Source organism: Epinephelus fuscoguttatus, linkage group LG6 (assembly GCF_011397635.1).
Source record: "Epinephelus fuscoguttatus linkage group LG6, E.fuscoguttatus.final_Chr_v1".
Taxonomy (NCBI): Eukaryota; Metazoa; Chordata; class Actinopteri; order Perciformes; family Serranidae; genus Epinephelus; species Epinephelus fuscoguttatus.
In genome coordinates, this window is record NC_064757.1 from 25,089,616 (window position 1) to 25,106,030 (window position 16,415).

At 40.9% G+C, this 16,415-nt stretch overlaps 1 protein-coding gene across 2 annotated transcripts in view; it reads left to right on the forward strand.

Moving 5' to 3' along the window:
* The window catches only part of unc5ca (unc-5 netrin receptor Ca), a 286,639-nt gene that overhangs the window by 253,054 nt on the left and 17,170 nt on the right, over window positions 1-16,415 (forward strand). For both annotated transcript variants that reach the window (XM_049579110.1, XM_049579112.1), the window contains 5 exons: window positions 1,820-2,037; window positions 4,650-4,785; window positions 5,864-5,951; window positions 11,112-11,280; window positions 14,390-14,623. In XM_049579110.1, coding sequence (XP_049435067.1) covers window positions 1,820-2,037; window positions 4,650-4,785; window positions 5,864-5,951; window positions 11,112-11,280; window positions 14,390-14,623 — 845 coding nt within the window. The remainder of the gene's footprint in view (window positions 1-1,819; window positions 2,038-4,649; window positions 4,786-5,863; window positions 5,952-11,111; window positions 11,281-14,389; window positions 14,624-16,415) is intronic.

A 16,415-nucleotide genomic window follows, 5' to 3' on the forward strand; every position in this document is an offset into this window, starting at 1 on the left:
GGTTGATGGGTGGCCGTTGGGATAATATTGGCTGAAACTGATTGGTACTAGCTTAAGTTAGCATATGTCATATTTTAAGAGAAAGAATACATGAATTTGGAATTGGAAATTGAGCATAGCGTTCGTTTAGGCAGGACACGATGTCAGGCTCAGCTCACATTCCAGCTACATCAGCTGATCTCAAACAGCCCAATCAACTGATGGAGCAGCTGATTGATGGAAGGGAGTCAGCTGATAGATCACATGATTCCTTTCTTTGTAACCAATTGGCCAATCTCATTCAGGGCGCCCTATTTAAACTGCTCTAGCCTGCCTACTGTTGCTGCTTCCTCTGCAAGCTGCTTTGCAACCTGCATCCATCCCAGCTCCTCCTTTTCATGCTGTGTCTGACTTATCAATGTCATTCTGTTCCCCGGGGTCTTTGCTGCTGCTCTTACTACCTTGGGCTTTCCATGTAGGTGTATGGAAGGGCAGGGAGGTTGGTCTTCTTGCCTCAGGCTTTCCTCATTTGCCACATGGAAGGGCAGATAGATGTGCTTTCTCTGCTTTAAGGCTTTCCATGTAGGCACGTGGAAGGGCAGAAAGGTGTGCTTTCTCTCCACCTTAGGCTTTCCACATGGACGCTTGGTAGAGTCTTTCTTCATAGGCCTAGGAAAGGCACAGAGGCCCCAGAACAGAGCCATACCACCAAATATAATACTGCAAATGCAAAGTTTTCTTTGATGAAAGTGTTCCTGACTGACTTGTATTTTTTTGTGCATATATTGTTAAGTAGATGCACAATATGATGGGGAATGTGATCTAACCACATTTGATTGTATTTTTAAAAGGTTAGAGAGGCAACCTTTTAAAAATACAATCAAAAATGTACATTTTGACTATTGAGAGTGGTTACTGATTTTAAGGTTTGCTTGAATACTGCACATTATGTGTTGTCTTACTTGTTCTGTTCTAAATAAACTACATATTGTACATCATGAGAGTATAATATAATGATATTGAGAGTAAAAGACTGATATTCAGACCAGTGTAATAGGATGAATGTTAATTAACTCAACTCAAATTGTCATTGTCAGTTAACACTGTTATGTTTTGTGCTTAATGTGCACAGCAGGTTTTGTCAGTCAGATTTGAATCGTGACATCGGCAGCATTTTGAAAACAGACAGTGATGTGATTAAAGTGTGACAGCTTCTTTGATTGTGTGGGTGAAGTCAGAGTTGCTGACAACGTTTTGATGAGCTGAATGGAAGAGATGAAGCTATGCTGTTCTGTTATACAGTTTAAAGTGAGGTCAGTTTTGATATAAGGGAGTTAGTTTTTATGGTGTATAAATTTAAATATGATCTATTACAGTTATTTATTTTTTGAGATGAAGTCTAAACGTCGCCCTTACAATCTACTCCCTCTCGCTTTCTACCTCTCTGTGCGGCAGCCATGACTAGTCCTTGATCCAGGTCATGCCCCTGTGTACTGCAATGTATCATACCAGACACTGATACCTTATCAGCAACCCTGCCTGCTCTCGTCTTACTCCCCTTATTCCTGCTCACTGATCTACAAGTTCCCCACATCTGTCACACACTACAGCCATGTGTTGCAGTTTATTCTGTTGAGGATATAAAGTGTCTAGTCTTACCTTTTTATTTTCACTCTCTGTCTCTGTCAGACAGCATTTTCTCTGACCCTGTGAGCAGAACAGTCAAGCATTTTTGAAAACTTGATCGGTGCTATTCGTGTTGTATTTTCTCCTATTAATATTTTCTTCCCTTCTTGTGTCTCTTCTCTGTCTCCCCCTGTCTTTTGCTTTATCCCTCTAGCTGATCTACTGACAGCTCCTCCTGACTTGACAAATGCAGCTGCCATGTATCGTGGTCCTGTGTATGCCCTCCACGATGTGTCAGATAAAATCCCAATGACCAACTCCCCTCTCCTGGATCCTCTTCCCAACTTGAAGATCAAAGTGTACAACTCATCTGGTCTGGTCACACCGCAGGATGACCTCGGAGGAGACTTCACATCCAAACTGTCTCCGAAGGTAATATAATGAATGTATCCCTCATTCTAACACCAGTGTCTTTCATCCGCTTCTGTGATTTTGACTATAAAATATTCTGTATGAGCACAGTAGGATTTAGAAATATTTCCTCCTGAAGTGAGGTTACACTGCAGACGCATAGTGAGAAGTACTGAAACTCAGCAGCTTTGTGTTCCCAGTCACATAAATACAAAACCAAACACCATTAGTATACATGCAGCTCTGTGCCCCAGTTTCCTCCCTCTGCTCTGTCAACTACATGGCATGCATACCAGAGTCAGTTGTCACAAATACAGATGAAACCGCTCGCTGTCATCACTGCACCTGTCTTGAGGCAGTACGACAGCTGAGCTCACTATCTTTGAGCTCTACATATCTGCCACTTTTTGATGATTTTCCCTGTTATTATGGGTGTTTTTTAATTGTGGACTTTGGATCACCTGACTGACCTTGCCTCGCTAATTTGAGGATGTTTTTGTTGCCTTAGTCCAGTGTTTGTCTTCAACACACTGAGGCAAGTTCTTGTCAGCTTTGTGTGATGTAGTGGAGTAAACTGCTGAATGTTAAGTCCTTATTTTACATCTCACAGTGGACATTTTGAAAGGGAAATGCAAAGCAGGTCATATTTTACCACTTACCCTAAGGTGGTTTCATATGTCTATTGTAAATCTGACCTCTTCTCACAACCTGCCAGCTCAGCCCTATGGCAGCGCTTCCAGGCAGATGCAGATTGTCCCTGTAGCATTTTAGTTAATGGTTACCAAGAAAACAAGAGGGGGAAAAAAATGAAACCATCTTGATGAATGCAGTAAAATTCTAGTGGAAAATGGAGCAAATTGCAGATTCCTACAAAACTACAATGACTACAGAGATTTGCCTTGCACAGTGAAACTTCTCTGGACCTCTGTGAACTTTTTGTTTCATTAAAATACATTTTCTTTCTTTCATCATCTTTCAGCCTCCACAGAGCATTGGTCCAGCTCGCTTTTATGCAGAACTGTGTGCGCCGTAGGAGACAGTTTATAACTATGATCAGTGCCTGCCCACATTATAGGCCTATCAGCACACCAACAAAACAAAACATTGACATGACATTGACTACATTCTCACTAACCCCTTTACTAAAATGTTCTCTTACAGTCCCAAGGATTTAACACATCCATTCAGATTCTTCTCGAGCCATTAGGTGCAATACAGTAGCCTTAATGTGAAAAGTTTGATTTCTAAGGTAAATGCCTCTCTGCTGCTTGGTAGTTGTAATGCCCAGCAAAACCGTGCATTGATTCATCAGGATGTTTTATTTATTATATAATACCGTCAGACTACCAGTCTCTGCTGAACAGCTTCTTGCCCAGTACTGTGTGGTACAGTATGTGTTGCTCTCTGTCCACTTAAGCCGTTTCCACTGAGCAGTACAGTGCGTAACAGTTCAGTTCGGTACGCATTTTTTCCGTTTCCACTGTGAAAAGTTGTGGATGGTACCAAAGGAACCGTTCTGTACCGTCCCCATGTTTGGTCCCCCCTCTGTTGGGGTACCTAGCACACAGATCTGGTTCTTAAAGTTGACGACGTGATCAGTACACCTTAAATTTCACTGTGACCGTTACTTTAGTTTTTTATGACATACACTTTTAGTAATGAGTGGATCTTCAAGTGTTTATACACACACACACACACACACACACACATATCCCATGGAGAGAGACTCTTACTGCAGCCTGTTATATTTTGTTCTGAAAATGTTCTGTGGACGATTAACGAGGTGCAGATTTCCCTCTGTGTCACCAATAATGAGGAAATACAGTGAGTGCTGGATGGAGCAGTGAGTAACAACAAGCCCGCCCACATTTAAGAGTACTGTTTGCGTTGAAAATGGTGGGTCTAGGACGGTACTAGGGCCCAACCAATCTATCGACTGTTTAGTGGAAATGGGGCTTTCCAGTGATCACGTCTGTCCAGGTCAAATTGACCAAATATAAGCAGATGATTATTACCACCAAATTCTCTTCATTTTCTTTATTTCTCACTCAGATTACCATTTAATTGTCAGTTGTGTATTTATTACATGAATATAAATAAATGAAACAAACAGCTTCACTATGTTCTCAATCTTATTGACTATTTCAAAACACAGAACAGCTGTTTTATTATGGGGGCTTTATGTGACTGGGTATCATCAATCCACATGATGAGAGCGGCTTCAAACACAGGTGCTTTCCCCATGTGCATCCACTTTGTGTCCCCATCACCAGCAGCCATAAGCTTTGAGGGGACTACATTTTTCACTGAGAGGAAATGACTTTGTTTTCCCATCATGATTTCAGTGTGCACGCAGCACTAGCCTCAGGTAGCCAGCTGGAAGCAGGCGGGTTACTGCCAGGCAAAGTATCATGGGAGTAAAGTTTAAAAAAAAAATGTTGTCATGTGTGAAAAGACCCAAAATTAAGACTGTGAGCAGCCTATTTGACTACAGTGAGCAAATTATTTTAACAGCATTCCTGTGAATGATTCTGTCCCAAGCTTTTTGATCCATAGAAGCAGCTGATCACTGTAATTGTGATCACTAAATTTCCACTGTGTTATCACTCTGACTGTTGTCTTTTAATCCCTAGGTAACTCAGTCTCTGCTGGATAACAGCGACACCATGAACCTTCGCAACCAGAGCCTGGCCCGAACACGAGACCCTTCCTGTACTGCTCACGGATCCTTCAACAACCAGGGAGGACACCTCATTGTACCCAACTCAGGTAAACGTTCTACACTCACTTTAATTCATTTTCATTCATTCATTTTATGTAACCGGGGTTGTGAGGGGGCTGGAGCGTATCCCAGCTGACATTAGGCAAGAGGCAGGATACATCCTGGACAGGTCGCCAGACTATCACAGGGCTGACACATAAAGACAGACAACCATTCACACTCACAGGCAATTTAGAGTCGCCGGTTAACCTGACCTGCATGCCTTCGCACTGTGGGAGGAAGCCGGAGTACCCGGAGAAAACCCACGCTCACATGGGGAGAACATGCAACCCCACCTCTCGGGATTCAAACCCCCCACCCTGGGTTCAAACCAAGAACCTGTGAGGCGACAATGCCAACCACTGCACTGCCCTAACTAACTTGCTTAACAGCTAATCCTAAACCTGGTTCCTGTGCAATGATGACGCAGCAGTGATTTGTTGCTGCGTGTTCAGAAAGGGCACAAAGCAAGTTTCAGAGGTTGTCATACAAAATAAGTGGAAAGGTGCAAGATGGCACACATTTTTGGATGATTAAATGAACACATAATAATACATTAGATTACATAAATTGCTTTAGATAATGACAATGTCATCAGAGTCAACCCTGAATGAAAAGAAGTATCTAAGATTTTAAAAACATCAAATCCATTCCCTGTACCAAACGCTGACCACGTAAAGTAAGGTTAGAGCTAATACTGCACAGTCAACATAATACAAAAAAACAGCCTTGGGAAGTTCTCCAGCTACCTAGTTTTAAAAGAAAAAAAAAACTTTCAGCAGACTTATGTTAGGATTTAAAAGCAGTGGGCAGAGCGAAATAATGAATAATGTAACCTGCTGATAGGAAGCAGCTCTCAGAAGCTATAAAACACTGCAGCACAATTCGCTTGATGATATATTTAAGAGAAAGTTTTACACGGGTTGCCTTTAAAAATGATTATTCAATAATTAATCATAATGATAAAGTGATAATGGGTTGCACATTCAATAATTCAGTTGTGCGTGGTGAAATTAATAAATCCAGTGATGAAACTCATTATTTCTGCCTCCATCCATCCTGCGTTCCCTGTCCTCCCTCCTGCAGGTGTGAGTTTGTTGGTTCCAGCGGGTGCTGTTCCTCAGGGTAGGGTGTACGAGATGTATGTGACTGTGCACAGGAAGGACAGCTTGAGGTAAGTTTGAGCTCCTTTTTTCCCTCAGTTTCCCTTGCTGTGGCTTTCATGTTCCTCTGTGTTGCTCCCTGTTGTCCCCATTTTTCTCTTCATCTCTGCATCTCCCTCTATGTTCTTTTTGTTGCTTTGTTTTTCTTTGTCTGCACTTCTCCGACTCTCTCCTGGGCACCGGCTTCTCAGACCTGTTTGTATGGTTGCGTGGGGAGGCTTTCACAGTGTGACATGGGCTTAGGATGCACAGCGATGGATGAATCATTATTATTTATAGTGTATAGTGCATCTATGCACACATTCAGTCAGTGACTCATTCAACAGAGGTCAGTTAATACCACCGATTTCCTGCATTAGTGCCTGAATTAAAGTTGAGAAGATTATAGGGGGAATTTTTTACACATTAATTATTACCCACTTAACATTATAATCTGTACAGTAATCCAGATAATTTACATAGTTAATCAGCGCTTTCCAAATTTTAGAATCAGCGCTATTACCCAAATATGGGGCTCATAACAGTCATTACTTTAAGATGTGTGAAACTAATGTTGACTGCAGTGCAACAACAGATTTTTTCCATACTTCATGCCGTGTTATAGATCCAAAAAACAAACACCAAGCTTTTGACAGCATACGCAAAGAGATTGCCGTTTCCACAGTAACTAACAGATTAGTGGTTATTTTTGGGATTACTGTAATCCTGTTACATGTACTATAATCCTTTACCCCCAAACCCTGTGCATGAGTGAGGTAAAGCTCTCTGTGGGACACGAGAGACAAGGGAGAAAATGTCTATATTCCAGCTGTTGTGTGAAAATTTCATTGATGCAAATTTGGGGGGAATTATGAGCACTTTATTTGACAGCGACCTGGCTGCATAAAATACCTGCAATATGGCAAAACAAGTGTCACAATGTGCATGGCAAAAGACATCAAAATATTGTCTTTCTCATACTGTTAAAATTTAAGAGAAAACAGAGTCAATACGTATTATTATGATTGCTCTGTGTATCTTTCTTTTCTCTTTTTGCACCAACAACTAAACCATTTATACTGACAGCAAGTGGTAAACTTTAAATTTGTCTGGAGAGCCAAATGTTTGGAATTTTGCCAGTGCAGATGGGTCTTATGGGTTTTATTTCATTTTCGGATATCAGTGAACACCCCAATACAATGGAGGTAGATTGACCTTTTGCCAAGCCCCGCCCCTTTGTGATGGTCCAGCAAGCTGTCGCAGTAAGCATGGAGCCCACACTGTAACTAACTGCACTCCCTGAAGACATATTATCATATTTTTGGAGAAGTGAAAGAGTGATTCCAGAGAGAAGCAGACAGAGGGGTCTACAGTCTGTGTTTGAAGGATATATCCAGGATGTCAAACTGACTCAGCAGCAACAACAGGTTAAAAAGACAAAGATAGTTAGAAGCTAAAGCCGAACTATAGGCTACAGATCACAGTGTAAAAGTGAACCACCACATCACTGCTGATCGCCACACAAGACAATGAATATAAAGGGAATCTTTGCTGATATTGAACCAGCTGTGTGGCATCACAGTGTGTGCAGACGAGCAGTTTCGCCCACGTGCTGCTCCAGCACCTGGACCTCTGCCACCACATAGGCAGGGATCTCAATGCGATGACACACAGCTGGTTCAATATCAGCAAAGTGTCCCTGCTTCCCTTCACTGGTTCCTGTACAGCAGGGTCGGCCTTTGTTTCACTGTTATAATCATTAAAAAGCAAAAGCAGCATGTGTATACATTCAGTAGGCTATATCTTCAGTAGCTAGCTAGCTAACCCTACACTTTTCAGGGTTTGATTTTGGTTTTGGAACAGGGAAGAAACGTTTATCTTTTTCCAACCTCTCCAGGTAACGAGTATCATTAATACACGATGTGCCCCAGGCACAACATTTAGCTCCAAATCCACAAAACCAGCCTGAAAATGAAGGAAATCTGAAACGACTGCATTAGAGTCAATGGAGCACGGCTACTACATTATGATTGGAGTCATTTTGTTTGCACCTTTAAAAAAGTTTAAATGTAGTAATTACAGAGAAACATCTCGTAGTGGCCATTTTACACTGGATAATCTACAGAAGATGCTGTCACTAGTTGTCATATTGGCAATTTGTTTTCTTTATTTGCTGCAAGATTTGCGTAATATGCAGTGTAACAAGGACACTCTGTTCTTGAAGGGCACATTGCTTTTTAGTCTTTCCAGTATAATTGCTTAGTGCTGTTAGCACAATAAACTACATTAAATTCACCTTGATTGTATTTGGGAAGGTGGCAAAATGTTCAGAAACAGCAAATTAAAAAAACAGTACTAATGTCAGCCGGGCTTAATACCACAGCTGCTGAGCAAAGAAATATCTTCTTTAATAATTTGGGTGAACTAACTCTTCAAAGCCTTTACACGATCTGAGCTTCAGGACACTTAACTCATGTTTTTCATCCCATGCAACCATTCAAGCCTCTCCCCAATCAATAGCAGTCAATAAGAATTAGGCCCCCTGCAGTGCGCTACAGTTTTTCTAAGAGGCAGACCTCTTCTCTGGCTTCCTCACAGTCAATAGCTGGCTAGCAAATATCACACAGCTCCAATTGACTTGCCTCAGCAACACTTTGCAAGCTAGAATCATGTGGTTTAGCTCATTACGACTGAACCCTCAGGTGTCCACTTTTCTGCTCACACAACATCTATTTTCTCCATTTGAACGATAAAAGATACATAACTTCACAAATCAATGACACTGTAATTCATTAAGGCGTAACCCCTGCATTAGGTGAGTCAGAGGGTGCTGTTACAGTTCCAGTCGCTCTGTTTTTATCTGTTAGCTTCTCCTACCCATGTGAACCCATCACGGGTCAATAATGAGCTCCAACCACCAAATCGATATTACTGCTAGGGATTAGTTCCCCCCTGACACAAGGTGGACTGGAAAAAAAAAATCAGTGTTAAAATTAAGATCCATCTCCTCTGCATGTATGGGCTTTTTTCCCAGTCAATAAATATCTTCAGCAACACGAGGGAAGAAAATGACTGGATAATGGATTACGGACATGTTCAGACCTATTTCCATATTTAACTTCTCAATATATTAATGGCAGAATAGTAATAAATAATAGGTAGTGAGGATGATAACAACAGAAATAGATTGAAAGTAGAAATCACATTGAACTGTTTCCCGTGGTCATTTTGTCACACTTACTAGTTTGAGGACTGTGTTTTTTGGCTATTCTTACACCTGTTTTCCTGCATAAACAGAAAAATACAACTGAACACCAATCTGAATTTTTCTCTTTCACTGAATTAAAACTGACATTAGCTTAAGTACCTTGTTAACTCATGTAAAATATACTCAAAACTCACCAAAACTGTCTTAGTTAGTCCTCTTAGTCATCTCATTGGTTAGTCCACTGCTCTAACAATCACCAGCTCTTGTTTGGATGAAGTAAACTCTTAATTTAACCAAGTTAGATGTGAGAATATGCTGACCTGCACACTGTTTTTCCCCCGTGTTTCTCTCGGCCTCTCAGCTACCCAGTTCCGTGGGGACAGAGCTACAGTTTTAGTTTACGTGTTTCGACTAACATGCAATTAATGGCAACAAAAGAAACAGGAAAATAACAGTTGTGGTAATATTTTTAAAGTAACAGATTGCTTAATTGCTTGTTTAGCCATTACTGCAAAACCTCACCTCAGCTAATTCCTCCAAGTCTGTTTATTCATAGGGATGTTTACAGTATATGTAAGTCAGCCTGCTACAGTGGTTGCAATGGCAACAGTATGGGTAGGCAATATGGCCCTAAAATAATATTATGATATTTCAGGGTATTTTTGCGATAACATATTCTTGAGGATATGACAAATTAGTAAAAAAGACAAAAATAGTATTAATTTAAGAACATAAAATTGCTAAAAGGATAAGTGATATAGTTTTACATGTCGATCTCACAGTTTGCTTTCAAATCTTCAGTAAAAACAGTAACAACAGTAACTCAGAGTGAGATTCAGATTCTGTATACAATGTAAATAGTTCAACTAAATCAAATCTACCACAAATTACATATTTTAAATCCTAAATGACTGAGTTGTTTTTTCCCACCTGGACCTTTATGCTCTGCCATTTCTCCTCCAATCATCACGCTGTAACCTGCGACAGGCTGTTATAGTACCATAACTATCACACATTCACATATGTGTTTTTTTTGTCGAGCCACGAGCGTCACGTAGGTTTACATTACCAAAGGTTTATGACAAAACGATACCGACTCCCGTGTGTGCACGGTGAGAGAGGAGAGGGAGAGACGCTGTGCTGCTGCCAGAGGAGCCACTGAATGAGTTCCCTCTGAGCGGTAACTCACTAAAAGAGTCTGAGAAGTGCAGGGCTGTTCAGAATTATTCAGGACGGCACAGTTCATTCCACACTACTGAAGCTGCTCCTTTTTTTGGAACCACCACGGAGTCTGTAATTATTTCGCTTTCAGCCATGCTTGTTGTTGCCATGGATAACAGTATGACGTCAATGTCATCACGTCCTAATCTTGCAAGTATCACAATATGAATTTTTCACATGATATTAAAAAATAGGCTATACCAGTATTATCGTGAACAAGATGATATGGCACAACCCTTGGCAACAGTACACATAAAAAAATGGCCACTGGTCTGATCATCCTGTTATAGTTTTTTAAAGGGGAAAGTCTGTTCTGTTCTAATTCTATGACTGTGGTGTTCACTGCGTATTATCCTGTTGTATTCTGTTGCTCTGACTTTACTGTATAGAGCCGAAGAGGCTGTGACCAGTGCTCATTTATTGAACCACTGACTCCAGCTGAGGCCGACCTGAAGCCCTGCTGACTGCACTAATCATCCTTTGATTGAATTTTTTTGCGACTCTGCTCTTATCTGTTGTACTCTCTAATATTCTCATCAGCTCTAGCTAGTCTATCTCACTCTAACGTAACTGTCCACCTGCCCTCCTTATTATGCCAGCTGAGTTTTTCCATATATGAACATTCTGAGAAATAACACAGACCGGGAGTGAAATCAATACTGCTTTCTGCAGTTGATGCTCACACTAAGTGGTAGCCAACAGTGCAGCCCTCGTGTCGTCTTCTAAAGAATCATCTCTCCGCTGTGTTATCTGTCTTTTCCAGACCCCCGGTAGAGGACATCCAGACAGTGCTGAGCCCAGTGGTGAGTTGTGGACCTCCAGGAGCCCTGCTGACCAGACCAGTGATCCTTACCATCCACCACTGTGCTGACAACGTCCAGGAAGACTGGCTGATACAGCTGAAGAACCAACTGGCCATGGGAGAGTGGGAGGTGAGTGTTTAGCACTGTATCTTTTGTTTGTGTTGCTCTGTTGTTAGTGAGCTGTAATGTGCAACTTTTGAGTCCCACAGTTTCAACCTGCAAAGAGAATAGCTGTCACTTTGTTGCCAACAAATAGGGATAAAGGAAATGCACCTAGATGCACAAACAAGTACACACCTAGCATCTTAATAATCCAATGTATATGATGTGTTTACACAAAATAAACATGCACCGTCACACATTAGTCATTAATACATAGTCAGGTATACAGTGTGACTCACACAGCATACACATGCTAACAAACATTGTCATATTCTCCCAGAAGAATGGCCTGCCTTACACTTACACACATGCAGTGAGGGAGGGAGAGGAAAAGAAAGGGAAGGAGAGAAAATTCAGTAAACACAAAGTGCCTACAGGCTAGTAGACAAGCAGGGGGTTGAAGACTCCTATCAGAAGCAATTTGTTATGCTCCTGCCATCCTCCTCTTCTCTCATCTTCCTTCTTATGTTTCTATCCCTCCTTTTTTTCTGCCCTTCTCTCTCTCTCCCTCCTCCCGTGTCTCTCAGCATGAAGTCTCTACCTCAGCAATCTGTTTCCGTGTGTGCATGACTGCATATGTATGCGCATTTGTCCGTTTGTGTGTGAATGCGTGCGTGTGTGTATCCTTGTGTGTGGGTGTGGGTGATAAGGCTGTCTTGCAGCATCACTGTGTCTACAAGGCCCCCGTATGCTGTCTTCTGTTGCTTATCACAGCTCAACACAATGTCTCTGCACAATTAGCCATGCATAAGATTCTGTGTGTGTGTGTATGTGTGAGTGAGAGACGGGGAGAGAGAAACAGAAGGGGTTGGGTGCAGACTGGGTAAAGATGAGAAAAATGAAAAGTGGAATTTCATCAGGAAGTCGATTTGTTTTTCTCTTATTGCAGTAGAACATCCATTTCCCATCAGAAAGTTTTCCCCAAAACAGGGAGAGGAAGGTAATTGAATTCCCCTCACATCAGGGGGGAGCAGCCACGGTTGTGATTACCAGTAATAACAGATTCATACCATATTGCTTCCCTACCTCTTTGTATTGATTTGGCTTGCTCATCTGTAGGAACACAGCTCCCCATGAACTGCGCTTCAAAACTCAATATTTGTATCACACGTGTGCGTGTAGGACGCCTCCGCGCTGCAGCACGTTTGCATCCACAGACGTGCACTCATAGTCACACACACCAACATGGATATGCACACAACTAATTGAAGATCCGGTGCTTATATGAAGAGGCCACGGTGAGCCTGTGTATCCTCACCCATCCCATAGAGCTATATGGATTTATCATAACTCCAGCTATGACAGGAAGCTGTAGAAATGATATGAGCAACAGCCAGCAGATAATCACAGCTGAATTGGACACACTTCACAGACAGCAGCTCCAAACAAGTGTTATCAGTCTCCTAATAGACACCTTGATTTACTCTCAGAAGTCATATGTACAACAAGACATGCATTTGCATTTCAATTCAGTGTCTCTACATGAATCGAGGAGTCAGTAGCACAGTTACAGGTTTTCTCAGATGAATTACCACACTAACAAGATGAGCCATTGCCTTATAAAAAAGATCCACAAGCCAAAATGATTCAAATTTAAAAATGTATAGTAGGGTACATTTTGCTGAACAATGATTTCTTCATAGTTACCACAGCTCTACACACATCAGCACTGGCGCTGCATTAAAAAATACCTGTTTAAAGCAACATAGGAAGGCATCACTTAGAAACCACGGCCTGCTTATTCAGGGGTTGTTTGCATTAGTGGAAATGGCACGGAACGCAGGTCCAGTTGTGTCGTGTTAACAGACAGAATGTGGCTTAATCCCCTTAAATTCTCAAATAAAGCCAGTATTCAAATAATGCCCAGGTCTCACTAAAAGCAGTCTGCATGGACAAATAAAGGCTGTTTCCAAATACAGGCAGAGAAAAAAATAAATGACCTGGACTGTGGCCAAACTTGACAACAATGAGACTTTAAAAAAAGGGAGGATATAAAACTAAAACAGGCAGTCTGGTGGTCCTTCCCCAGAGAAATTTAAGAGTTTAAGAGACTTTGTTTCTTGAATTCTGGTGATTATAAAAGAAATGGACAAAATAAAATAAATAGATAAGTAGCTACACTAATACACTGGCAGTATGTTTAGGTTAAAATTAATTTAACTTTAACAGATTATTCAAAATACAGATTAATTTGCCCCTCTGGCTTAAACTTCTGTGAATCTCTGGCATAGACTATTTATCAGTTTTCATTCATACATTCATTTCATAGTAGTGTGTGACCCCCATGCTTGAGCATTTCTGTCTTTTAGTACTCTTCATTCTCTCTCTTGTCTCTGAGCAGTTGTCTTCCATGTCACTTGCATGCCATGAAATGACATTTGGTGTAGCTGTAAGGTTGTGCGGGTGGAAACAGTAGACTTGTAGAGTTTAAGGGGTTTAACATGCTGTAGAGTGCCAGAAACAGCTTGTGATAACAAAAAAGAAAAAAAAAGAGTGAAAAATTGATGATAAACTGTGACTCAATAGAGGGCAATGAAAAAGAGGAGTCTCCAGGGAAAATTTGGAGGGTTGGCAAGTATGAGTGTGGCTCACTTTGTAAATTCAACATTCTACATTCCAGTCTTTCTCTATCAGCAGGATAACATAGTTACTATGTTATGTATATGTATGTATATGTATATCTTACTCATCACTATGTTGATGATAGTGTGTTGTTTAAATATAATCACTGTTGTCGCAAAGGTAGGGAATTTTGCCTTGATTCAGTGTGAAACAGATGGAGGAACTGTTGAATTTGCTTTGACAGATCATAAGACAGACAAGCCAATCAATGATATATGATACTAAGTTCTTATTACAGTATATAGCTGTAATCGGACATAAAGACTTGTTTTTTGAAAGGTACTGTCTGTGTCGAATAAAGCCCTCTAAAGATCTCTCTTCAGTTGCGATGCGTGACGGCTCACATGGTAGATTTACAATATGCCAGTTTCAGCCACTCATCACAGACTCAGCAGGACACTCTGAGAGTCTAAAACTGTGTGTGACTTTGTGTATGTGTGTGTGATTCCTACAGGATGTGGTTGTAGTGGGAGAAGAAAACTTCACCACCCCCTGCTATGTGCAGATGGACTCGGAGGCATGTCACATCTTAACAGAGACACTGGGGACTTACTGCCTGGTGGGCCAGTCAATCTGCAAGGCAGCCGCCAAGAGGCTCAAACTGGCTGTCTTTGGACCCGTCTCCTGCACAACTTTGGACTATCACATCAGGGTTTATTGCCTGGACGACACACAGGACGCACTCAAGGTAAAGTATTGAAACTAAGTGAATCCAACTTAATAATTGAACTAATCTATATGTACACACACACATGCTGCACACAGTATGTATCTACAGTGTGCACAATTACTGAGTTTTTCCAGTGTTTTCAAAAGCGGTGAAGAGAGACAAAAAAAGATATGTGTGTTTATTTTTATTATATTTTAGAGCGAGTCCTTTGTTGTGTTCTTTAGTCCTTTGAGGGATTTTGTTCTCTCTTAGACCACCCATGCTTAAGCAGTTCCATGGTAATTTGCATTTGAAATACAATGTATTGTAGCTTGAATAGAAGTGATTGTCTAGAGTCATAAACAGAAGTTTTCTCACCTCTAGTCTTCTGGAAGTGAGCTGAGAAGCGGTAAACAAAACAGGGTCAAGCAATGTCAGAATAACGACGCTTTAGAATTTAAACAAATTCAAAGCACTGGGGGGACCATCTGATACGGCAGATTAACATTGGTAATTTATGCATGCAGTGATAAGTCAAGTGTCAGTGTGGCACACAGCCACGCACACACTCACACAAACATCAACGCACACCCAGTTTTACCATTTCAAACAAGCAATTGCAGCTTGGAAACAAAGTTCAGAGGTGGACTTTTTAATGATGGAGACTGTGTGTAGTATAATTGATCGGTTTGCGTTTCAAAGGGGAAGTCTCTGCTGTATATCTACTGTAGAGCTGCCGTGTAGGAAGATGATGGCAAGGAGGAATTGATTATTTTGAAAAGGTTGTAGGAGGCATCAGAAATCATACTGATAACTTAATCCTCCAACAGAAACTGAGCGTTTGTGTGGATGTGTGTTTATTTATGCGTTGAAGTGTTTGTGTACAATTCATGAGCCTGTAAATATGTTGATCAATCATGTGTGTGTTTACCATTATGCATCCGGAGGGCAAAGGTCCTTTCTTAGTACTCTGTTGGTGTGGGCTTACTTGATATACAGAAGTCAATTTGAAAAGGATGAGCAAAGATCCCCACAGGACTGTGTGTGCAATGTATTATTAAAACAGCTGCAGCACAGCAAAGTAAAATGTGCTGCTTCCTTTGGTTTCCAAAATGGACAAAGACATCAAACGGACATTACCAGTTTTACATAAACTGATTTTTTCCTTCATTTTGTGAAATCTCAGATAGTGAATTAAAATAAAAACCCACACTGAGTACAGCGCATCATCTCTTGAACCTGTCCTGAGTGAGACTGTAGAGTATCTTTAAAACTTTTTAGAGAGTGCACAAGGAAAAGTCATGACTGTTATCTTGTCATGGTAGAAAAAGAGAAGGATGATGGAAAAGAGAAGAATGGGCTGCCAGATCTTGAATAATCAGTCAATTATTACTTTTCTTGGTATTATTTTTAGAAGTAATATGGTGCACTGAGGTCATTTTAAAAAGTCAATAGAAGTAATTTAATTTACTGTCTTACTTTAAAGATATGCTTCATTTCCCACATCCTCACAACAGCAGTACTTTGACTGCTGGTGCATTATTAATCAAGGTTTTTATTGAGCATCTTAATGTCTCTCTTCAGCTGAGTGCAGTTAGCAGAGCTAAGCTTTGCTTAAATCCAGGGAATACAACTACTGAGCTCTCTGATGATATCTTAATGAAGACTTTCATGTGTTTCAAGTGTTTTGTGGTGCTGTGTACTTCAAGGCAACATTCAGGACGCCATTGTCTGCAGTTATTATGCAAGATAAATGAAAGACTGTCTGCCATCTCTAATGCTGTATGATAATACATGGTTCAGTGAACAAGATGGAAGCAAAGTTGAGGAG